This window comes from Tachysurus vachellii, chromosome 11 (assembly GCF_030014155.1).
Source record: "Tachysurus vachellii isolate PV-2020 chromosome 11, HZAU_Pvac_v1, whole genome shotgun sequence".
Classification (NCBI taxonomy): Eukaryota; Metazoa; Chordata; class Actinopteri; order Siluriformes; family Bagridae; genus Tachysurus; species Tachysurus vachellii.
Window position 1 is genome coordinate 21,696,998 of NC_083470.1, and position 24,932 is coordinate 21,721,929.

Sequence of the window (24,932 nt, forward strand, 5' to 3'; positions counted from 1 at the left end):
TATCATGTAATAATTTTATGTGCTGCATTTATTTTCTAGTAAGACATGATAAAGATTTTTCATATACCTTTTCATATAATAACATCATCCGGTAAGAAATAAACAACACCAGGTTTTATCCACCGCAAGGACACTTTATAATAGATTAGAAGCAATAAATATTCACATCTCTCTGTATTCTGCATTGCACACATTCTGTACACAAATTTGATTTCTTCATATTTCATAGATTTCTAAAAGAACATTCAGCTTGGTTGTGACATAAAGGCCTACGTTAGGATAGGCTTACAAAATAAATATGCAATATTCACCTACACTGAATGATATACTCTCACACAGGCGTCACATTCACACATACACAATCACACCTGAATAATAGTTTTTCCTCTTCCATAAACAACATTATATCATATTATAATAGGCTATATTATGTACAAATCTGTTTATAGAACACTCTTCATTCAGTAAGTACTGCAGTCATGCAAGGGTATGGAAAATGCAGTGGGAGAAAAATGGTAAATACTTTCACTGGTTTCATCTGTTTATACCTTTTTGTGAATGTATGTTTCTGGTTAATTACTGACCTGCTGCAATGTAGCACCTCATATACACTGTGCACTTACACACTAAACTGATGATCAATAACTTAAATACATTTGATAATAAAAATGAACATATTTATATTGAACTAAAGCCTTCAAAGAACCAAAAAAAAAAGGCTTTCTTTGATGCAAATTCTGTATTGCACACACTTAAAATGAACCAAAAGCTCATAACAAGATATTTGGGGAAAAAAGGATGAATCAATACCAGAACAAAGTCTTCAGTATTCAATAAACACTTGTAAAGTGTTATTGTCCTTAAAATCTATCAATAATTTTTATTATATCTTCCAGAACCCTCTCAGACTTACTATGATTGGATTTACTTTGTTGTATTTATAGTATATGTATATGCATCATTTCATAATGTAAATACTAGTAATAATAATCGTAATATAAATAATTAACAAAACAAATAAGAACCATAGTAAACCAAAGAAAACAACCTACAGTATGATGAAAGCATTAATACAACCCTGTTGAATGCATCTGAGTTGCACTACGACATACAGGCATTTTCTTTAGGCAAAGACTAAAAGGAAAAGGAACAGTGAGAGCAGCTGCAGTGCCTCCTGGAGCATTTCTTTCAGATGACAGTTCACAAGTTCCTGTACTGGATTAATTCAGTCAGCCATTATTTCCACAGACATGGTATATTGTAGCAGTGACTCAAGAAGCTCACTGAAATTCCAATGTCCACTGTTAAAAAACTGAGATTGTTTCACAGACTTCTGACTAGCTTGATTTGCTAGCCATGGAATACCCATTTCTCATTATTCATTATTAACAATAACAAAGTAAAGTCATACAGACAATTCATCGTCACCAAATGTCATGTATGTTCCAGCTCTTCATGTAGTTTTTACGCATGTTAAACTTGACTCGCAGCTTAGTATTTGTTTAAAGCATAAAGGTAATTCCACCTCTAGCCAACTGTGATATAACAAATTATCCAGCAAAATGTTAGTATTATTGTTATTATTTTAATTAATATTACTATTATTAAAAACTGATTGCAGATTTTAGAGCAATGAACAACCTTTGGCAGTGAAAAGTTATATAATTACACTCATGTCTTCAAGCGTGTATAATCAAACCCTTTAGGTAATCAAGTGAAAATCAAGCCCTTTAAAATACCGATTTAATAGCAGGCATACAAAGATGGTAATACTTTCGAAATGAAGGTGCTATTTTTAAAACTAAAATAAAAAAAGAGTAGAGGTTAGCACTATGGCCAAAATAAGCACTTCTCTAATTCAGACAACTGGTCATTTGTTTATGTCTGATCTTTAAATAAATTGGCTAAGCTTTATTTCTAACTGGCAACATTGAAAAAGGAGAATTATTCATATTTCAAATTAGTATGCTCTTTAAACGTTCCTCTCTTGTAAAACGATCTTTATACAGAAGAGCAAGACTCACTACAAGCTGAACATCAAATAATTAATGCTTATTGTAACTGATTATTGCGTTTTTTTTTCCTGTTTTCGAAGATAGTGCTAAAAACACGTTTCACTCTTTCTTTCGTCCAGTAGAGGAAAAAGAGTTTGTTGTACGTCTCCCTGATCTACGCGGCCTACTTCTATTCCTCCATTAATATACAGACAGAGACAAGCTCTTAATGTTTCTGACTCTTAGAATGCATTCTCTTATGGCTATAGGCAGATTTTTCATTCCCTGTGCATACTTAGTTAGTCAGGGTTTGTGTGCAATTGTTTATACATGCCCATATGTTTAATGCCTAGTTGCATTTTCGTTTCGGTTATGTGCTATGGCTAAAACTTTGTTGTTGAAAAAAGAGAATCAAACAAAGAAAGTAATTGCTTGTCACTGAGAGTGTTACTTAGACTTAGATTTTCAGTTAAAGTCAGTTGTGCTTCTTTTAATCATTTCAGAGAATTGATTTTCTTGTACTGTAATCCACTGAATGATGACAGACCCTGTTTTGCATGTGAAGTGTATTTCTAAATGTGCTTATCGTGTGCACGCACATTGTCTGCCCCCATGTCCTGTCTCCATCTATACTTGTGGGAAGCGCAAATGAAAGTAACAGAGTCTCAGTAGGTTGCGTTTCTTCTTGCTGCCCTCCGTCCTGGTCCGGCTTCCTCCTCCCATGTCTTCCAATCTCTCTGCTGTTCCTCCTCCTACCACCAGGGGACCTCGTAGTGAGCCCCAGGAGCGCACCTTTCCCTTGCCTCTGCTCATACTACCGTGCTGATCCGGCTGGCTGGCTTGGATTTGGCCCGGTCGACTGTGCCAGTCTGACCTGGCGATGGTGCCGTGACCTGTGGCGGTGGCGGGGCGGGGTGCGAGGGGGGGGGGAGAGGGGAGAGAGGCGTAAGAGGGGTAAGGGGGGAGGAAGGGGGGGGTAAAGGGGAGTGGAGGGGGGGAGGTGGGATGGAGGAAAGCGGAGGATACGGGGGCGGATACGGGACGGCCGGCGACGCGTGCTGGGCCGTGGCGGGTGGAGCGGAGGCTGGCAGGGGTGGCGGAATGGGTGCTGGGAAGGGCGGCGGCGGGCTGGCGAACACGAAGTGTGGCGGATGGGCAGGGTGTGACGTATGCCCGTGGGAGAGTGCGTGCTGGTGCGGGTGTGGTTGTGAGTGTGACAGTGCTAGCGGGGTTTTGCCCACAACGGCGCCCCCTCTGGCCGAGTGTGTGAGCTGTGCGTGGCAGAGGGCAAACTGCGGGTGTTGGGATAATGGGGAGTGAGGAGAAAGGGGGGGAGGAGGCACGCACATTGAGACCCCATTGCCCGAATTCCCGAAGCGAGCTTGAAGAGCATGTTGGGAAAGCGGTGGCAGATAGGGGGAGGAATTGTGGGTTGGTCTGCGTGGTAGTGTGACCCGCTGTAGCATGGCATGTTGCCGTTGAGGACCACCGTGTTGGCAGCGTTGGTGCGGGTGGCAGTACGGTGGTGGGGGGTGCCCAGCCATGCCCGCACCCATAGTGTGGCAGTACTGGATCTTGGACGTGCCAGTAGACTCTTGAGGGCACAGGGGCAAAGGGGAAAGAGGCGGTGGTGGTGCTGGCACCGTAGGGGCGGGGTAGGGTGGCCCCGGCGGGATGATGGGTCCTGGTGCTTTGGCCCGTTTCGTCCCAAACAGTGATCCCAGGAACGAGGTGGCGCTGGTTGTTGTCCCACTGGTGGCACCTCTCTCGCTGCTGCTGCTGCTGCTGGAGGCTGGAGGCACAGTGCCAGGAGGCGCGGGTGCCGGTGTGTGTTGCTGCCCCGGCCCACCCCCCACCCCCACTCCGGGGCTCAGGATGGGGCGGTGAGGCCGGTAGTCTTCGGTTCCATAGCAACTCGACAGCACAGTGGCTACTGGGTAACGCTGGTGAGGCTGTGGACTGCTAATGATGGAACCCTAAGACAAAGAGAGTGGGGGGAGAGGAGGAGGAGACGGCAGGACAGCAAGAGGAGGAGACACAGAGGGGAGGAGGGAGGTGTGAGGAAACAGAGAACACAGAAAGAAGTGCAAGTGCAGACAGACAAAAAAGGGATAATAGCAGGATGAGTGTGAGCAGTAGTATCGGGAGGTGTAGGAGAAATATGGAAGAGAGAGAATGACGAAAGGAAAGAGCATGAGAGTTTCATAAGACGGGGGGTGGGGGGAATGGGTGAGTTGATTAGAGTCATGGAACAACTTCACTTTTGTATCAAACCTTAATATAGTGAAATTTTAAAAAGACAACCAGATGCGGATGCTGGATCACACAGAATACAAACCAAAAAAACGTACCAAATACCCATCATGCCTATCCATGCAGCAGAACCACAGACAAAGCAAACTCCACCACAAATAACACAGAAACAACAAGATCCAATATGGAGCTCACTCAGTCAGTTATTCAATGGCTGAAGTTTTCATTTTCTTCCAAACCAATTTATAGAAAGTCGTTATTCTGATGCACTAGTTGGGAGCATATCACCGTGCACACAGGCATGAAATACAGAGATGCATATTTATGACTCGATGTTTGGGGGATGGAGATCATGCAAGTCTGAGCCGTACATTTTTTTTCTAGGTGGGATACTTGGGGCAGACATGCGAGGTGAGTGAAGTGGTCACTTTTGTGATGGATTTTTTTTTGGGCGAAAGCTAAAGATACAGACCTCTGCTCCACTCAGACTTACTTCCATTGTACTGTCAAGGGAACCAACGCTGTTTCTGCGACCTCGTTTCCCTGCATCCAATTATGACATGTCAAGGGCCATCACAAGCTGTGTGTTCTCTCGTATGTGTGTGTACAGTTCTAAGTGTGAATGGGCTAGCATTTACTTCTGTTCATGCAGTCTTACTGTAAAAACATATAGCCTGATGAACATATAGTACGATTTAATTAGAGTATTTTGTATGCTTCCACTTATTGACACGTATCGTTTTGCGTGTTTCTCACCTGAATCAGACAGGTCCCTAAGCGAGGAGCTGAGAGCAGTGCGTTTCAGGCCTTCACTGGGTGAATAATTATCATCCAAACTAGATCTTCCAATGCTGCCATTCACAACTTCGTTCTTGACTCCGCCCACACTTCCACCCACCACACTGCTGCTAAGAAGGCTTGGCCGCATCACACCTTTTTGCTTCTCAAGCTCCGCTGCAGGAAAAAAGAACAACGCGTTAGAGAAAGTTAGACCAGGACAGTGGAATACTACAGTACACTGTCACTGATATTCAATTTGAAAGGAGTGCCCTATTCCTTGGTGGGTTTGTTTACAGATCCAAGGTCCACCAACCGACCACTTTATGTAAGTCTATGTGAACACATAAACCATAATTCATTCATTCATTCATTTTCTACCGCTTATCCGAACTACCTCGGGTCACGGGGAGCCTGTGCCTATCTCAGGCGTCATCGGGCATCAAGGCAGGATACACCCTGGACGGAGTGCCAGCCCATCGCAGGGCACACACACACACTCATTCACTCACGCAATCACACACTAGGGACAATTTTCCAGAGATGCCAATCAACCTACCATGCATGTCTTTGGACCGGGGGAGGAAACCGGAGTACCCGGAGGAAACCCCCGGGGCACGGGGAGAACATGCAAACTCCACACACACAAGGTGGAGGCGGGAATCGAACCCCGACCCTGGAGGTGTGAGGCGAACGTGCTAACCACTAAGCCACCGTGCCCCCCACATAAACCATAATAATAAATAAAAATATTTCCATAAGTACTAAGTATGTAAAATAGGACTGCTGAATTTGATACAGAGGATGAATGTCTTATGTGACTGATCCTATGGCAATTCATAGCCCCTTTCCTCAAAAAAGACTTTACCATGTTTTAACGTCTTATTGTATGACTCATATCCTCAATGCAGTGGTCAGAACGAATAAAGATCATGTACTTCACGAAAGTTAACAACAGAGGGAGCTGTACTCACATTCAACCCTGTATTTCTCCATCTCCTGCACCTCTGCAATGCTCTCTCTCAGGTCACTGACGAAGCGTGTGCGGTCCTGCTGACTTGGTGCATTGAAAACAATTAGCACCTTACGTTCACCACCTGGGATTGCTGAAGTTAGCCTGATGCCATGAGGGTAGTCTAAGTAAGAAATGAAGCAGTAAGATACCTTTAGCTATACTGTACTTTCACTTTTGAACTTAGGAAACAAGCAGAAATACAGTATATAAATGTGCAAATCTTACAGGAGTTTTGGAACATATGAACTTGCATCTCCACCAAAGGAAACGACTGCCGGAAACTGTATGTCACAGAAGTTTTCTTCTTCTGGAAGATCTTTGTTACCTGTCAGATGATGAACATAACAATGAGCATAATATGACCCAACCTTCACATGAGGAAAATGAATGAGTTGGCTGTTATTGACAAGCGTACCACCAACAGGTCGTTGAAGAGGAACACCTCTCTCTGATGTACACCTGTGCGCTGTGGTCTGTTAGGGTCAGGCACCTCGTAAAGCTGGCAGCAGCACACCAGCCTGCGGTGTGGAAGAGACAGGACCTGCAGAACAAGTATGGCGTAACAAGTTCAGCAACAGATGTACAGTAGCATAATTTACTTATTAACTTTGACAGAGGAAGCTAAAGTGCATTTGCAAGAAATCATGACTAAAAATTTAAGATATACGCACTGGTTTCTTGCCCACAATGACTCTCTCTACAGCCTGGACCTGGGAGACATGGTCATCATTGGTCCTTAGTTCCCACTTCTGAATGCGCTGGTAGATCCCCACCAGCAGGTCACGTGGGATATCCTGTCCATTATCTACACCTGAAGGACACAGTATGCTTACTGTTAGTACTTTTACTGAACATTTGTTACATTTATTAAGCTGATAAGATACATCAGTAAATAAAAAGTATTTTAAAAAGGCCTAAATATGACTCTGTATGTGGTTATATGCATATATAGTAGGTAGATGTGCAAATATGCCTGAAATGTCACCTCGCAGGTTCTTAATAAAGTCATCCAACTTCATCTTTCTGTCTGGTTTGACGCTTGGGCTGTACATGTCTGTGTTGAGAAGGATGATGGCAAAAGCCAGAATGAAGATAGTGTCAGGATTCTGGAACTGCCGCACCAGTGCAGGGTTACACACACAGTACCTCTGACTGAAAGGGAAAAGAGAAAGATTGAAATAAACAAAAATGTCTAATTGTAAATGTACATTAATGCAGAAACAGATAAAAAAAAAAAAAAAAAACACCTGAAAGCCTCAATAAGTCGTTCCACTTTTTGGGCCTCTCCTTGCACCTTGATCTGGGCTTGAAACTTCCTTAGAGCATCATCTAGATCCATTCCTGAGAAATCCATCTCGTCCACCACACAACTGTAATATGGATAGAAAACATAGATGAAGTCTTTATAGATCATTTGCTGTAGAGCCTTTTCATACAGACTTTATGTAAATGATTTACTGAATGTTTGTACAGAATTTCTCAGCTCATGCATCACACTACAAAAGGTAACCCTCAGGGTACTTTTATGTCTTTAAGTAGGTTTCATTGTGTATTTACTGACTCGAGTACATCCTTGTTGAACTGCTTCTGTCGGTTGCCCAGAAACTCCCCAATCATCTGTCGGCTTAGGCCCTTCCTCTCTAGAATAAAGCGGGCAATGCCAATGGGTGTGTCTGACACAAAGCCACGCTCTATCAGGTACTGAATGCCCTTCTCTGGTTTCCTGTAGTGAAGAGAGATACAATTCAGTTTATTGTACCAAGAATGAATATTGCATATATTACAGATAGTAGTATGTAGTAAGTTTTAGTATATTATGTATATAATATAAGTCCACCATAAAGTGAGTCCACTATACTGGGATATCAGCTACATATACATTTAACCAATTTTCTTAAAGCCGTTGAACAAGAAGTTTAAATAATGAATTAATTCATAAATAATTCTTTATTTCCCAGAAATAATAATATCATTGAGGATCTTGCATTTTTATGCTTATTTATGATTTTGCCTTTAAAGAACAGATCCCCATACTTTTGTCCATTTTGCTCACTTGTTGAAGAGGTTGAGTCCGATGCGATACTGTCTTCTCTGTGCCACATCATTGTTGAAAGCAGGAGAGTCCCAGCTGTGGCGACTCTCTCTCTGGTATGTCTGCTTGCCCAGAGGTGGCAGTGGTTCACGCAGGCTGTCCCTGGATGATGAGCCAGAGCTGCAGTTAATGGTTTCGTTGGAGTTTGTGGTGGAGTTTAGTGAGTCATTGTCACCATCTGAGCAACACTGTTGATCCAAGCCACCAGAAGGTAGCTGTGCAGAAGATGAGGATGAGAGCGGCGTAGTGGGGGGTTGCTGGGGGGATGAAGAAGATGATGGAGTGTCAGGATACTGGTGATGATGGTGGTGGTGATGGTGGTGGTGGTGATGAGTCACATGGTGCGGGATATGTGTTGCTATCGGGCGGCTTGTCGGACGTGCTTGGCCTTGCGCTTTGGCGTTGGGATTGTGCTTTAGTGTGCCTTGAGGGGAACCCCCACTTGAGTCCTGCTCATACACCAGCTGCCGGCCTAGGGAACCACGGTCTGAACGGTCACTCATGTCCACTGAGCTGTCGCTGGGTGGCTCGATTGTGAGTAGAGGCAAATGTGCCCCTCGGAGGCGATAATCTCTGCACTCTGTACATGGCGTGCTGCGCCGACTGTTGCTGCTGCCACCTCCCTCAGTGTCCCGGCTGTCTTCTCGCCCGCCAACACCACCGGTCATACCCCCCCAGAATTCAGTGTCTGTACTGCTTGGTGCCCGGTCCAGAGAGAGTGGTGATGAGGGCAAACCATCATCCATGTAGAGTGTGACATCGCTGTATGACGTGGCCGTGCTATCCTCGTGCATGCTCAGACCACCTCCTGTGCTGCCTCGCTCCCGCTCACCCAGTCCCCGACGGAGAGACGGGTGGCTGTTGCTGCTCCAGATGCACTCACCAAAGTCGTCTACAGCCCCACTGTCCCCGAGGCCGTCCTGTGAGTCGTCTCTACCTGGACGGCATGCTAGCGCATCGTCAATGGAATCAGCCAGGGACTTCACCTAAAATTTAAACAATGATGCATCAATTCTATCAATTATGAACCTTGAATATTTACCGTGCCAATGTAATGCATGAATGTCAAGTCCAAAAGCCTATGTTGAGAAACCTTCAGCCAGAGCAGTTAGAGACTATAACAATTTAAGTTGTTTATGTTTACTACTGCTAGATACTGCCCCCACCTGTTTGGAGAAGGAGTCCTCTAAATGGGTATATTCTGGTTGTGCAGGCGAATCAGGCTCCAGGTCAGGTGAATGTGGAGGGCCCATTCCAGGACTGTGGCAGGTCTGAGGCTGTGCTTGAGGCTGGCGGTCCTCAAAGGAGTACTGCATACGCATGTTGGACAGGATGATGCGTCGTGTCATGCGGCTCTCAGAAGCTGAGCTGCGCAGGCGCTCGAAATTCTTGTTCATGCGATACTGACGGAAGGCAGTCTGGATGGTGCGTGCTGCTCGTCTGCTCAGGAAGTAGCCACCGTATTTTCTCTCAAGCATTTCCACCTGGAAAATACCATAGGATTAACTTGTCTTTAAAAACCCAAGGTGCTGTACAAGATGACACAAATCTTATGGAGAGCAAGTTCTGGACTATCAAAGTAGAAGAAGGAAGAACTGGGGAAGACTTTAAAAGGGATGTCTTTCTTTTTTGGCATTGGTTCTCACCACATTATATCAAAACCTTACTCAAGATGGTGAAAATACACCACTAACTACTCTAGTCACCATCACTGTTTTATCTACAGAGGCTTAGCATGATATCATAACCGCTGTACCTTCTTGTCCTGGAGGTCAGTTGAGAGCTCATAGCTGTCAGACAGAGCTTTGCACTTCTTGTTCTCCTCCTCCTCTTGTTTGCGTAAGGCCAAACTAGCTGGCTGGTTACGGGTGTGCTGAGCCCAGGTGAGGCAAACCGGGCTTGGGGGGCCCACAATCGGCCCTCGAGGGCCTGGGGGGCCACAACTTCCTTCCCGGTAGCAGTCAGAGCGATGTTGATAAGGAGCTTTGCTGCTGTCTGAAAAGGGATTTGACTCTGAGACACGAGGCTCGTCATCAACACTGCATTTGGAGAAAGACACAGAATACAAAAGGAAGTTTCAAATGTGAAACACTGTATAAAGACATGAGATAAAAATCACCAACTCAAGCAATTCAGAAGTCCAAATATGATGTTCCCACGACTTTGCATTTACAGTAGATAAGAGTCAGAGACTCGTAAAAGCTGTCAGAAGAGATGAACAACACCCATAAAAGTTTTCTACAAATACTAAAGCTTTACTTAATTTTTCTTAGGTTACACACCTTATCTATAGATGTCATGTTGCCTGTAAGAACCGTACATTGAATAGGAAGCTGTATAATATAAGCTATTTTGTATACAGTTTTAACCAGACTTACTTGTAGGCTTCAGCCTCATGAACCGTATCTCCTTTCCTGCTTGGTAACATTTATGGCTTCAAATATAATGTATACATACAGTCGCAAATATACAAAGCAAAATTACCACAGCATCGCGCTTGCCATTTGGTCAGTTCAACAACTCCCCAGTGCAAAAGTATAGCCAAACCATACTGCTTATGACAAAATTACAACTCAAAAAGTCCTCTTATCTGGAAATAATAGGAGTGCGTAGGCAGTCACTGTTTCCCCAGTGTCATTGCCCATGTCAGGTTTGCGACAGGAAACATTGCAGCATGTGACCACAGCGAGTGACACATATTTCCAGCAACGTGGATCCAAAAGCCTAATGGAGCAAGTGTCATTTTCCTCTAATGATCCTTTACGCTTTAAACAGCACTTTATGTGCATATCCAGTGCTCCATTATGCTATTATGTACAGTACAGTATATCTTCTCATTCTAATATACCGATACACACTATATCCTAAGTCACAATGCTGCACTTTTCACCTCATAACCACAAGTATATAACACCAGAACAGGAAGGAAATAACAATGCGTTACTGGCAAACGATATCTCTACTATAAACAACTAGAAAAAAAAAGAATTCCTTATAACCAGATAGTTTAACTTACTGTACAGCCATAGATCAACACACACAAGCAGACACATGCCCATACACACACATGTCCAAGTAGTGAACAAGCAAAAGATTTCCCACGGTGAAAACCCAAGTTCAATAATCCACTAGCTCAAAGCTCCACTTTGCTTCAAACAGACTCAGCTTTTATGAAGAAAAAGTCAGAAGGTCATCACCACCTGGTCACATGTCTACGTACCTCCCTTCCTGCCTCCCTTCCTCCCTCCTTCTTGCTTTTCCAATTACACAAAGTGCGCTAGAGCAATGTGCATACATAAATGTCTTGCAGTGACTAAGAAGTGTGAAACTGTAAACTTTTATAAGTTATATATTTGGTCTTATTATAAAGGGAAAAATCTTTTAATAGCTTAAATTAAAAAAAGGGTGTGGAAAAAGTTTTCAAATAGAGCAAATAGTAATTATTTTTTATTTAATTTTTTTTTATTCTTATATACCGGACAGTTGCAAAAAGCATTTCACTGCATGTCGTACCCTGTATGTATATGTATGTGTATGTGACAAATAAAATTTGATTTGATTTGATTGATTTAAAAGGAAGTAGGTAGAGGATTTGGAGTATAGTGTGATACACTGTCTTAGTGTCATTCTATGGAGTTTTTTTGCCCATTAGCTGTTATGTCTACTTTGCCTTTTGTGTGTTTACATGTCCAGAGTTCATGTGGCTTCCTGTGTTTGTGAGGTGTTAATGGACAAGAGAGTATCTGGCAGGAAGAGTGACTGGCTGTTCCAGCATTGGCTGCTTTGCTCGGCTTTGACACGTACTGTAGTGTAGAAATGTCCGTTAGTGGTAAATGTTTGACGTTATTCTTCTTGGGTGCGACAGGACATCCAGGGTGGAATATTACAAATTCTTAAGAATATATTTAACAAGCTGAACCTGATAAATGTATTGTTGTTATACAAACTGTTTCCATTAAGGAAATAAAATATATTTACAAATAATCATAAATAACATTCCAGAATATTCTTACTCATTTTCTACCGCTTATCCGAACTACCTCGGGTCACGGGGAGCCTGTGTCTATCTCAGGCGTCATCGGGCATCAAGGCAGGATACACCCTGGACGGAGTGCCAACCCATCACAGGGCACACACACACACTCACATTCCAGAATATATTGTAGTAAAAATCTTTCATTGATATTTGATTTATATTCACTTTGGGTTAATTTTCTATACAGATGATGTACTGATCTGTATGATGTGCTCAGCACAGCTACATCATTTGCCATGAACTTTATCCAAATCTTAAATTCTTTATCCAAAGTTCAATCTTTTCTAAAGGTTTGTCTCTTTATGGGCACCAAATGTAACTGTAATGCTAGGAATATGTGACAATTTTGACCTTGTGGGGTGAAAAAATACAAAAATCTCAGAAGCAAAAAAGAATATTCCTTTTGATTATTCTGATTACTGCAGGGTCAAAGATAGAGGTAAGCGTAGGCATAGTGTTATGTAGCTACATTAATACACAAATCAGTAGAAATTCTCTACAAAAATATGACGCTTGTGTGTGTGTGTGTGTGTGTGTGTGTGTGTGTTCAAGTCAGACTTTCCCTTCACGTTACCTGTTTTAATCCTCTGCTCCTGCCACACTCCCTGACCACCCACACACACACACACACACACACACACACAAAGAAAGAGGAATCTGAGTTGCTTAGAGACAGTTGCTGTGAAACCAGTGTGGGAGGAGAGACAGTCCTTCGAGAAAGAAAAAAAAGGATGGAGTTGCTATGGTTACTAAGGTTTTGTACAGAGAGTGTGTTTCTACAGGAGTTGCGAATATTGTGAAAATGATTTACAGTGTTACATTTGGCAGCAGATTACTAACGTAACAAACAAACAAACATTAAATTACTTGATAATTCTGCTCAAGTCCCAGTGAGTAGCATGCACTGCTATGTTTTTTTTGGTAGTGCAGGTTTTCAGTATCGGTGTAAACAAAACCCCGCAGTTAGAACGCTATTCAAAATAGCAGGACGCTGTATCGTGTAATAGCTTTTTATGTTTAATTGCTTATACAGTAGTTCTGCAGCTGGAAATTTAAATCCCATTCAATTCTCATAGAAAATGAAATATTTCTGGATTTAAAAAAAAAAAGCCAAAAATGAAACTCCGTCCTCTCCTACACAAGAGTGTAAGGGGGAATTGGAGTCAAGGCAGCTGTATAAGGTGTACTATAGGAGAAATATTGCTTTCAAGCTGAAGCAAATAAGACCAAACCAATCCTCGGAACGGATTAACCATTCATCTGTACATCTTGCTTGAGAAAGCCACATTCTTCAGGCTGGACTCCAAGAAAGACTTCAGCCTCAGGTCACAATGCATGACGGATGACAGTATTATTTACATTTCTGGCATTATCCAAAGGGACTTACATGTTTTTATTGCAATTTATACAACTGAGCAATTGAGGCTTATGAATCTTGCTCAGGGTCCCAACAGTGGCAGCTTGGTGGACCTGATATTTGAACTCATGACCTTCTGATCAGTAGTTCAACAACTACTAGGCAACTACCACATCCATCATTTTACACTGAAAACGAATAAGAAAGAATAATGAGAAAGGCCTGCTCTTTTTTACTTAAACTACAAGGGAGTAGTTGCTCAGTGATTAAGGCACTAGTATTCTGATTGGACGGTTGTGAGTTCAAATCCCATAGACCAAGCTGCCACTGCTTGTCCCCTTGAGCAAGGCCCTTAACCCTCAAATGCAGCTGTAGAAATAAGTCTTTCTGGGTAAGGGTGCATGCCAAATGCAGTAAATGCAATAAAATGTGCTTAAAAGACATTATAAATATATGATTGTATTTGATTTGTTGGCTTAGAGCTACCACCTTATCCTCATATACATATATCATATACTGTATATCAATAAATAAATATAAATATATTAATATTTGGAAAAAGTATGTTCATCACAACATTGTTGTTTTCCCAGGATCGCATGCAGACTTCCATGTGCTGTGCGACCTTGAGTTATCATTTGCAAAGTGATGATAGATAAGCAAAATGAGCAGCTAAAAAAACACCGGCACGAAGTAAAGAACGTCATGAGTTTATTTTGAGATTGTTCATTTGATCCGTTTCCTGTTTGTAAACATGTTCATGCATGTTGCCTTCAAAGGTCAGCAATTTAGAGGGTTAGAAATCCAAACTGTTTTTTTTTTTTTTTTTTTTAGATACTTGTTAAAAAGTATAAAATATTCCAAATGCACTGGTCACAATATAAATACGCCAAATGTAACGAAAATGGTTTGATTGATTTGGATTTCCAAAGATGTTTCTGGTGGTTAAGAGCTAAATGATTCAGCCAGACTGCACTCTTAGAAAAACTATATATGGTTAAAGAACAGCTGTAGAGAGACCTTGGACTATTCATCCATGCAAAACTCTTTTATATCATTGGCCTTTGGACTGGCTTCCTCACTTCATACCATCGTTGTTCAACAGGGACTAAATACAGTGGCTCAGAGGTCACTGCAATACACTTACTTTTAGCCATTTCTGTGTATAATCACTATCCATGGGAATACCTGTAGCTCTGCTTATGTGTGCTATTATCCAATCAGCCAATCAGGTTTCAGCAGCACAATGCATAAAATTCATGAGTTTTAAAGCTCAAGAGCTTAATGTTTACTTCAAACATCTATAACGGGGAAAATGTTATCTTGGTGACATTGACTGTGGTATGTTTGTTGGTGCCAGAGAATGTCTGGTCTTTTTTCTAATCTTCAGTAGTCTAGTTTGAGTGAATCTGTGCCCAGTGTTGCCTTAGATTCTGTTCTTAACTGATTGGAGTGGAGCCTGATGTGATCTTCTGCTGCTTAGAGTGTTCCTCATGGATGCCCCCTGGAGTCAAAACTAAAATAAAAAACTGAAACTCTACTACTTTCTTCAGCTTCTGTTGAAAGTCCAAAACGTTGTGCATTCTGAGATGATTTTCTGCTCACCACACTGGTAAAGAGTGGTTGCTTTATCGTAGCCTTCCTATCAGCCCAAATCAGTATGGCCATTCTCCTTTGACCTCTCAGGGTGTTTTTAGACCTTTAGGACTGCCACTCACTGGATATTTTTTGGGTTTTTAATTTTCTTTAATTACTAAATTTTCTGGGGGCACGGTGGCTTAGTGGTTAGCACGTTCGCCTCACACCTCCAGGGTTGGGGGTTCGATTCCCGCCTCCGCCTTGCGTGTGTGGAGTTTGCATGTTCTCCCCGTGCCTCGGGGGTTTCCTCCGGGTACTCCGGTTTCCTCCTCCGGTCCAAAGACATGCATGGTAGGTTGATTGGCATCTCTGGAAAATTGTCCGTAGTGTGTGAGTGCGTGAGTGAATGAGAGTGTGTGTGTGCCCTGCGATGGGTTGGCACTCCGTCCAGGGTGTATCCTGCCTTGATGCCCGATGACGCCTGAGATAGGCACAGGCTCCCAGTGACCCGATATAGTTCGGATAAGCAGTAGAAGATGAGTGAGTGAGTGAGTGAGTATTAACTTTTCTGTTTTTGAGGAATCCTTAAAATATTATATGGAGGACACATTAGAGTGGTTCCCTATCAAGTAGAACAATAAAATCACAAGAACCATAAAATTCCTGTAATCTGTAGTTAGGAACATAATATAAGCTCTTCTTGCTTTCAGTTTAAGCTGAAAGTGTTTCTTTCGATGCTCTCCTAGAGTCATACACTTGTAAGGTACTAAAGGTTTTTCTGGTATCCATCTGAAACAGCCATAAAGATGTCCTTTGGAGTGTGTTATACCTTATACATGGTTTGTAACAGATCATTCCAAAATTTCTGAAGAAAGACAGTCTCACAGGCAAATTTAGACGTTCAGAAAAATCTATGGCAGATAGCCATTAAGTGGCTTTGTAATATAAATAGCCCTTTAAGTTTGTAAACCTCACCTATTGTTACTTTCACTTACTTTTACTGAAACATTAAGATGTGTTATAAAGAATGTTTTTCTTGTTCAGGAATCTTGTTATGACCTGCTCAACAAGTTTTTTGAAAAAAGGAGCTCTAAATATCTTGTACAGTGATCATGATTCTGCCCTAAATAATGTCTATAATAATATTATTTGAATAGAATGAATAAAATAACCGTAAAATCGAGTATCAAATGATGGGTTATTTATATGTAGACTACAGTTCAGCGCTATGACTGTGTAGACGAACTGCAAGGCAAATATCACAAAAATGCAGTGTGTGAGCAACAGCGCAAGTTCACAGACAGACATGCCGAGCATTCGGATGACGTGTCATCACAGTTTTTCTTTGCTTTTTCTGCCAAGTTATGCAAGAGCAAGCAGGACAGCTAAAATTAGGTCGTTTTTTAACAAATGCTTCACAAGTAGATGAGCTGTGGGAAAGGGAACAGGCTGAGTATGTCCAAACACCGGGCCCTCTACTGAAGGATACGAGTTCAGTAAGAAGTGAGAGTAGAAGTGGGAATATGGGGATTAAAGAGAAACAAAAGCAAAGCAAATTCTTGAAAGCTCATATAGAAGGAAATGTGCAGACTCACATGCTATATATAAGCTTGGTTTCTCTTTCAGCTGCCTCTGCTAGGGGTCTCCGCAGTAGAACATTGATCAACGTTTCAATTACAAGCATTTGGCAGACCTCCTTTCCCACAGCAACTTCAATTTATACAAGGAAGACACTGAGGGTTAAGAGCCTTGCTCAAGAGCAGAGCAGAACACACAACCTGATTAATAGGCGAGTATATTAACCACTGCGCTACCACTTCACTCATAGATTAGTTTGGCACAGGATTTACACCAGATGCCCTCTCAGACACAACCCTCCCCAATTGTTCCCCAGGTTGTAGTGGTGAGAGCACCGTAGCCTAACCACTAGTCCTCCAGGGACACAGACACACATTTTCTATATGAATACAATTTGACAGAGACATAACTCATGGTAAAAAACAGATGTATAAAGATTTAGAACAAACAGAATTACCCTCAGTCATAAAGATGGAGCATGCAAGATATTTTTTCTGACAATGTCAATAAATCCACTTAAACAAAGGAAATAAGTTGTCTGTGCTCATATGCTATAATGTGTATAGTAAAAATTCAATGTGCCAATACAGAAAATATATTTATAGCACAGCTTGGCTGAATACTCAGATCTGATTGACAATTCTCTGTTTTAATAAATAATTAAAAAAGTAACCACTCGTTCCCATGGATGCTCCACATCATTTTTATTTTATTTTATTTTTTTTTACTAATAATGTGTTATCTTAAAGGGTACCAATAATTCTGGACTAATTCTGGATTAACATAAATTTTTGTCACCCAATACTAATTATACTATGTCTTTGTCCTTTCAATATCGCTCCAATCTGTCCATTCATATTGCACTCCCAGTGTCACTGGTCTCTAAAGGATTATGCTGCTTAACTATCTGTTTATAAAGTATATTATAAAGTATAAAATGTCTTTCCATTCTGCCTTTTTGAACCAAGTTGATACCAAATTCATTAGTACCTCAAGGAGAGGCAGATTATTCTGTATGTTATATATGATCTGCTGTTTAACAGAACGGTGAATGCACATGTGAGCATGAGAAAGAGTCAAAAACAAGAACAACAAAAAAAGCTCCTATTATCACATTTTACGCATGACTGCACTGAAATCACTGACATCAGTCAAGGGCTTGGTCTCTGCATTCACAGAATGCAGCACACACACACACACACACACACACTTACTGTACTTCAGGAAGCAATATTTAAATAAATCCATGTATCTTTTACATCTTTCTGCAATAAAAAAAAAAAAATGAAACTTCTCACCTAACAGTATAAAAGTTATTTTTATGAGCTAAAACATTGTGACATTTAAACATTAAACCTCAGCACCGTGTGCCACTAATATACAAGTTGCCCTTTGGTAAAGTATTTTCTAAAACATAATGTGGCCTGCTTTAAAATGAAATATGTAAACAAGCATCAGTGTGTTTTCATTGGGAACAGTGCTGAAATTTACATGAACACAAAAGTAGCAGAACTAGTGAAAGTAAAACTTACCGTCATGTTGAGTTACCAAGAGACTCCATACAAATCAGTCCGCTGACAAGGCACACATACACACACACACCTTATACACACAAAAATGTCTTTTCTTTTCCAGAGTTCATACAGGAATGGTGGGTGTGTGTCAGTCAAGAGGTGGAGCCAAACTTATGAAATTCAGACACTTGCATTACAGCTCTTTGTCATTATGTGTGTGCGTGTGTGCGTGTGTGTGACGTATAATCAAAGGTGTGTTTTTTTAGGTATTTCAAGCAGTTTCCATTCATTCCAGCGGCTTTATTTCAACACTGTAGATTGCACATGTTGGCTTTTTGTTTGTCTTTACTAAAGTACAGTATATCTGCTACATCTCTTACATAGGTTATGGATCTTATGGTAAACTGAATGTTATTTGCTTTAACCACTTTTGCACAAAAAAACTGCATGTGCCTCTAATGGCTAGAAATGTTGGTCCAAACTTTTGGCAGCAATACAGTGTATAGAATCATGCACTTTCAGGGCTATTAAAATTTCTGCCAGGATTATTGATAGAGATCTGCATTTTGGGGTCAATATGTTTCCACATCTTTAATTAAATTCCAAATCCATGTTAATGAGCTATTTCGAAAGTGCGCCTGAAGAAAGCATTTCCAATCCACACAATAAACGCCTTCTTAAACGCCTTCAGAATCAAACCTCTGACATGTCTGCTAAACTAAACTCTAATGAAATGCTGCAAGAGTCCACAAGAGAACCCTGGATGGTTTGCAGCAATTCTCTACTAAGAAGTGGTCTCAGATCGCTTGCTCTGTAACACCACGAAACACACCTGCAACCAAACCAAACAAATTTAGAAAGATCTGTTGTAAAAGTCCAAATTAGCCAATTTTTCAGTTATCAAACTTATCAACACAATTCTTATTCAGTTCATATATATTATTTAAGAATGCAGCATTGAAATTCAGGACAATGACAAAAAAAAAGAAACTGAAACAGCATATTATTATTTTTGTGATGTTTACTCCTAAGACTGCTTCTCATACTATAGTTTTTAATATGTTATTGTACACCCAGTTGTAAATAAATAATGATATATTTTTGCAAAACTATACTAAAATAATACAATAAAATTAGTTCTAGGTGGTGGTATTGTTCTACACCCTACTACATTTTGTACGGGCTGAAATTCAGGTTCAGTATTTTGTTAGTTGGATAATCAGTACTTTAAAGCACTATTACTAAGCATGTTCACAAATGTACCACAGCTTTCAATTCGGTACGTTTAAAAGTTGTCACCTCAATACATAAAAGTTGACTCAGGTAAATAATCCTTCCATACTATTAAGGTGGTACCGATAAATCCTTCTATAGTCAGTGTATAAATACACACACGAGACATTTTCCGGAGCCATCTGTACACTTTATTGTCTCACACAGTAATATATGGTTTGCCAAACAGCATACAGTCTAAAACATTTCCCAGGATTTATAAACTAGATGAATAGCAATCAAATGAATAACAGCTGATTCTGAGTTATTAGTTAACATCCCCATAGATCTAATCAGGAAAGGCAAGGCGATATACTTGCTTGTAAATAGATTGAGTGAATATGTTTTTTTCTGCAAAATAAAAACATTTCAGCCATGAAACATTACAAGGATCATGATCACTTTATAGGGAATTTGTATGCAATCTTTGGCAAAACTGATATGGTAATTCCTTACACCTTCAGTTCTTACACACCTACAGGCAAAGTAAAGTAGCTCTACATTTAATTTACTACAATTATACATTGATGTATTATATATAAATTATACATATGTTGTCATATCGTTGTGTTTAATCCTGATTTAAACCTGCCTAGAATATAAAACCCAGTCAACCTGCAGTCTGAATCTTTCCAGAAGTCCTTCGCTGTTGATGCAAGACCATGTTACAGTATTGCTCACCCTTAATGATCATGACAGAGAAGCTATGAATAGATCAGACTCTCAAGGCTGAAATGAATTTACAGACGCACATTTTCTCTTCACAGACAGATAATAGTGTCATTTAATGGAACTCATTACAGCCAGAAAGCTTTCGTTGTGAGCAGATTCACACGTCAATGTATTTCAATGTAAAAAAATGTAAAAAAAAGTGTTGAAACAGTAACAAAAAGTCCTGTTGTGTTGCGTCCAATGTGAAAGTTACCGAGAGGTGGAACTACTGCACGCAGAGCCAGTGCAACAGAACTGATGCACAGAGTCACTGTCCACCTCCTTATCCTCCTCTCTACTCACCAAGGTGAAAAGATGAGTGAGAGACACAGAGAGACAGAGAGAGAAAGAGAACATTCATATCATGTGAAAAAATGGAAAATGTTATTATCATGGGACAAAGAACAAAAGAGAACAATACAGCACAGAAAAAGTGACGATGAACATAACCACACATTGCTACATGAAATTTGGTCACAAATCAATGAAAACCCACTTGGCTTGCAAATGGCCACTAGATGTCAGACATCAGACATTTCAGTACCTCTGAGGCCAGGGCAGATTTGATCAGCTTACCTGCTGAACTGTTCTTCAAATCAGTTTGTAAACTGGAATAATATTATGAAAAATATTTGCGCTGGTGGGAGGCACGGTGGCTTAGTGGTTAGCACGTTCGCCTCACACCTTCAGGGTCGGGGTTCGATTCCCGCCTCCACCTTGTGTGTGTTCCTGCCTTGATGCCCGATGACGCCTGAGATAGGCACAGGCTCCCCGTGACCCGAGGTAGTTCGGATAAGCGGTAGAAGATGAATGAATGAATTTGTGCTGGTATGAACTAAAACATGCATAATTGTGTAGAAGATTGGATATTATATTAGAGTGCTGTTTAATTCTTAATTCTGATTGGTCAGAAGGTGTTAAATAAATTTCTCTGGCTGCAGCTGTCACAGTTCCAGGCTTCATTAAAAAACACAGGTTTACATTAATGCAATCATTATAATATATTAGCATTCTATAGTAATGACTGTTTCACAGGGGCATTTATGACATATTTATGCCACATAATCTAAGGCTAATAATAAACAGTTTTTTTTTTTGTGAGAAATTCATTTACAGTAGTAGGGAAGGAGTCTCTAGTGTATGAGCTTTGTAACAATCCAAGGTAAACTTTAATTTTGAAGGCATTTCACACGTAACATAACAAGCTGCATATCATTTAGCTTAACTGTAGCTGCTATAACTGGTTTAGCCATTGTTCCACAAAATTAAAAGTAACTATAAATATTTAAAAACTATGTCAGTGTTGGCAAAATGCTGTGGTACAAAAGGAATAAATCACCTTGAGAGATTCTATTCTATTCTATTCTAATTTTATGATGCTTTCTCCTTGTTCACAGAGCTTTCCACACTGGATGGTAAATGACACGGCTAATGAGAAAGTAGTCTATTTTCCTCTGTCTCTTCCTTTCCTTGGGTTGTGCTAATGTGAGTTCTATTCTGGGGCATATTTTTCAGACCAGACATGTCATTTTTTTTTGACTCTCCCACAAATATTGTTTGGTGTGTTTGGAGATGGTAGCATAAGGATGGGTGTAGGAAATGAAAGAACAAAAATTAAAAGGAGTAGAACTCAAAAATGATTAGCAGTAATTAATCAGAGCTCTCTCTCTCTCCCTCACACACATTTTCTGCGGGTGAACAATTCGCCCATTTTTTTCTGCGGTACTGTATTCTACTTCCTCTTACATATTTAATATAGTGATGTCTAAAAGATACTATACATATCTCACTTGGCTTTATTTCCCACTGACAGAGCAGTCCTCTTTTTTTACACAGGGATGCTGGGTTCCTGCATCTTCCAAAGTGTCGCCCGAAGAGCGATAGAAAGCAAAATGAAGGCATGGTGAGAAATAGAACAAAGACACAAGGAGAGCAGAATTAAAGAGACGTCCAGACAAAGGGTTGCGTGCTGGGAATGATGAGATAATACAGTGAGGTGTGGAATCATGGCTGAATGTAATGGTGTATAATAAAGCAAGGAATATTCCATAAAATAGTAGAATATACCACACCTGGTGCAGGGGAGTGGTGTAACAGGGAAATACAGTGGGTCTAACTGGGAAGCAGAAAGGGAACAAGAAACAATATTCGACTAAAGACATTTCATTAGTTACAGAAACCTAAGAACATTGGTTCATCTGGAACTTCAGATGTGTTTCTACAGAAAGAGATCCTTGAATATATTTTCTGGAATTATATATCTAGTTTTTTGCAAACCATGGACGATTAGGGTGGAGTGTGAACACTGCATAATTCAGAGAATGACTAACCCTCATGCTTACCTGGAATTAAAGCTTGGGGTTTCTGTTGCTTTTAGATAATTATGAGTCACTGCATTTATTACATTCCTCATATGCTACAAGTAGAAATGAAAGCAGCAACATGAACCTTAGAACGTGTAGCTGTGTTTTGTTTAAAAAACAACATTTGTGGTTAAAAAAATACAGTGAAACATTTTGTGATATGTGACATTTAAAGTGGTAATATGGACACAAGAGCATAGACTGTGAGTGATGCAGGGTAAAGCTGGTAGCCCTTACCTTGGTTTGACAGTGTTCAGAGAGGCAGGAGGCTTGGGCCTACTTGGCCTGGAGGGGCAGCAGAACTGATGATCGTAGCTATGAGCGCTCAGATGGTTGTTGATGAAAGAGGCGTAACAGCGATGGGTAAGGGTGGAGAGACTAGGAAATGAGTGCAGTCTTACAGAGACGGGGAGAGTGATGTTACACAGGTGGAGTGAGGGACAGAAATGGACAAAGAGATCAAATTAATGCAGAGACAGCAATAACAAGCAGATGACAAAGCAACACAAAAACAATTGTCACAAAGGCGATAGACCGTGGCTCAGAGTAAGCTACTAACTGAAAAGAAGGATGTTTTATCTTGGCAGTGGATATGAAATAACACGATACAGAAATACTGCACCATTCCAATATGATGGATATGCTGCAGTGAAAAGCTGTGGTGCTGGTGGTTTTCTTGTATAATTGTGTGTGGCTGTCATGATTAATTGATTGAATTCACTAACCTGCAGTAAGTGAGAGAGTAAATCGAGAAACATGGGGCATGAGGAGACGTGTGTCGGTTGTGAAGAAATGACATCACAAGGATTACCTCAAACAGTGAAAGCAACAGATCTGTATAGTCAGGTCATCGAAATGATACTTCAGAGTCCACAAACTCTGGATTTATCAGAGTCCTGCATGTATGATGTCTCAGAATGTACCATTCCTTCTAAGTATACTCCATATGTAATACGTCCTGCTATAATACATCACTCGGCACTGCACTAAAACACTACAAGCTAGTAAGTACATGTTAAAAAAACAAAACCCTGATACCTGTAGGCTCCACAATATTACAGATCCCCCAGGAAGGTTTTTTTTTCTAAGCCAACCTCATCTCCCACTCTGAAACAAATGGAGAGTATGTGACTCATTCTATCCGTAAAAGTGCTAGCATTTTAGCACCATGAATGAGCTTTAATTCACATAAGCATGTAAATGCTCTGGGCTGCAAAACACAGCCAGTTGCTGTCAAACACACTAATCCAAATCCTCTTGTTTTCCCAAGGAAGCTACATTGTTCTTAGAGCCTCAAATGTTTCTTGAGAAAAATTAATTAAGAAATTTTTTTTTTTATTAAGACACAGCAAGTAGGACTTCTGTGGGAAGGTATATGGTTCTGTCCAAACTGTCAGAAAGCACTTTCCTATTATCATCACACAGGTCTGTTCAATGTTGATAGGTACAACTGCATGCCTGCAAACTCACTTATTCCAAATAAAGAATGAGACAAGATTTTTTTTACAAGGGTCAAGAAGCACACAGGATTTTGTTTTTCATAGGATTGTAGGTGATTTCACTAAATTATTTGAAAAGTGCACACTAGAATACCATTATAAAAGTGACATAAAAGCAATCACACAAAAGAAACAGAAAAAAGAAAGCGATTTTTCACAAGTTGATCAAGCTCATCCGTTACGCAGAAAATAAAGGGCACATGTAGGACTCTGATAACAAGTTTAGTTTCAGATAACAGTATTAACTTTCATTTTTTTGTAGAATAGTAGTGGAGTAATTGGTGAATAATATATGTGTTTAGTGATTCCTATTTGTTGGGTTGCCATATTTTCTTTATTCTTGTGAGAAGTTGGTGGTTTTCTGCTGCACTGATGTCACAGGGAGGACATGATGCAGATACAAACACAGTTAATTTAGAAGCGTTTTTAGAAAACAACCAGTAACAACTAGGTTTCGATGTTTACTCCAATAGATAGTGCTTCTCTGATGTCAGACAAATGACAAACATGATTAATAAAGACTCAGGTCTGAGAAATCACACAAATACACTTTTATTTGTGAATACGTTACTGTTCTAACTTAGCAAACGTCGTCAATCTGTTAAAAGCAGTTATACTGCAGCAATCACCCTGCTGTATATCTGTAGTCTTTTACCTCATATATATTCATGCAAGGTTACTCTCACCTAAAAAAACTCAAAGTTGGTTCGTTTTTCTTCTCCTAGAGAACAACCAAGAACTTAAACAAAGACAGTTGATTGTCCCTGACAAGACCTTCTGAGAAAAAAATAAATCAAAATCCTGATGAAAATCTTAGAGTGGTTCAGGAACCCTCCGGCTTTGCTGCATCCTTTGATTGAAACGTTTCACTTTCCCCTTAACAGGGTAACACC

At 40.5% G+C, this 24,932-nt stretch overlaps 1 protein-coding gene across 10 annotated transcripts in view; it reads right to left on the minus strand.

The window, feature by feature from the left end:
* Window positions 1-113: 113 nt before the first annotated feature.
* The window catches only part of iqsec2b (IQ motif and Sec7 domain ArfGEF 2b), a 43,524-nt gene continuing 18,705 nt past the window's right edge, over window positions 114-24,932 (minus strand). For 4 of the 10 annotated variants that reach the window (XM_060881776.1, XM_060881775.1, XM_060881774.1 and 1 more), the window contains exons 3-15: window positions 9,888-10,170; window positions 9,298-9,615; window positions 8,093-9,117; window positions 7,601-7,762; window positions 7,287-7,409; window positions 7,025-7,191; window positions 6,711-6,850; window positions 6,455-6,580; window positions 6,265-6,364; window positions 5,999-6,160; window positions 5,004-5,201; window positions 4,720-4,790; window positions 114-3,956 (exon numbers count right to left, since the gene is read on the minus strand). In XM_060881776.1, the coding sequence (XP_060737759.1) occupies window positions 2,622-3,956; window positions 4,720-4,790; window positions 5,004-5,201; window positions 5,999-6,160; window positions 6,265-6,364; window positions 6,455-6,580; window positions 6,711-6,850; window positions 7,025-7,191; window positions 7,287-7,409; window positions 7,601-7,762; window positions 8,093-9,117; window positions 9,298-9,615; window positions 9,888-10,170 (4,210 nt within the window). In that variant the 3' untranslated portion in view covers window positions 114-2,621. Of the gene's footprint in view, window positions 3,971-4,719; window positions 4,791-5,003; window positions 5,202-5,998; window positions 6,161-6,264; window positions 6,365-6,454; window positions 6,581-6,710; window positions 6,851-7,024; window positions 7,192-7,286; window positions 7,410-7,600; window positions 7,763-8,092; window positions 9,118-9,297; window positions 9,616-9,887; window positions 10,171-10,509; window positions 11,295-24,932 lie in introns of those variants that run through there. The other 6 variants (XM_060881781.1, XM_060881780.1, XM_060881779.1 and 3 more) reach the window with 6 other exon arrangements.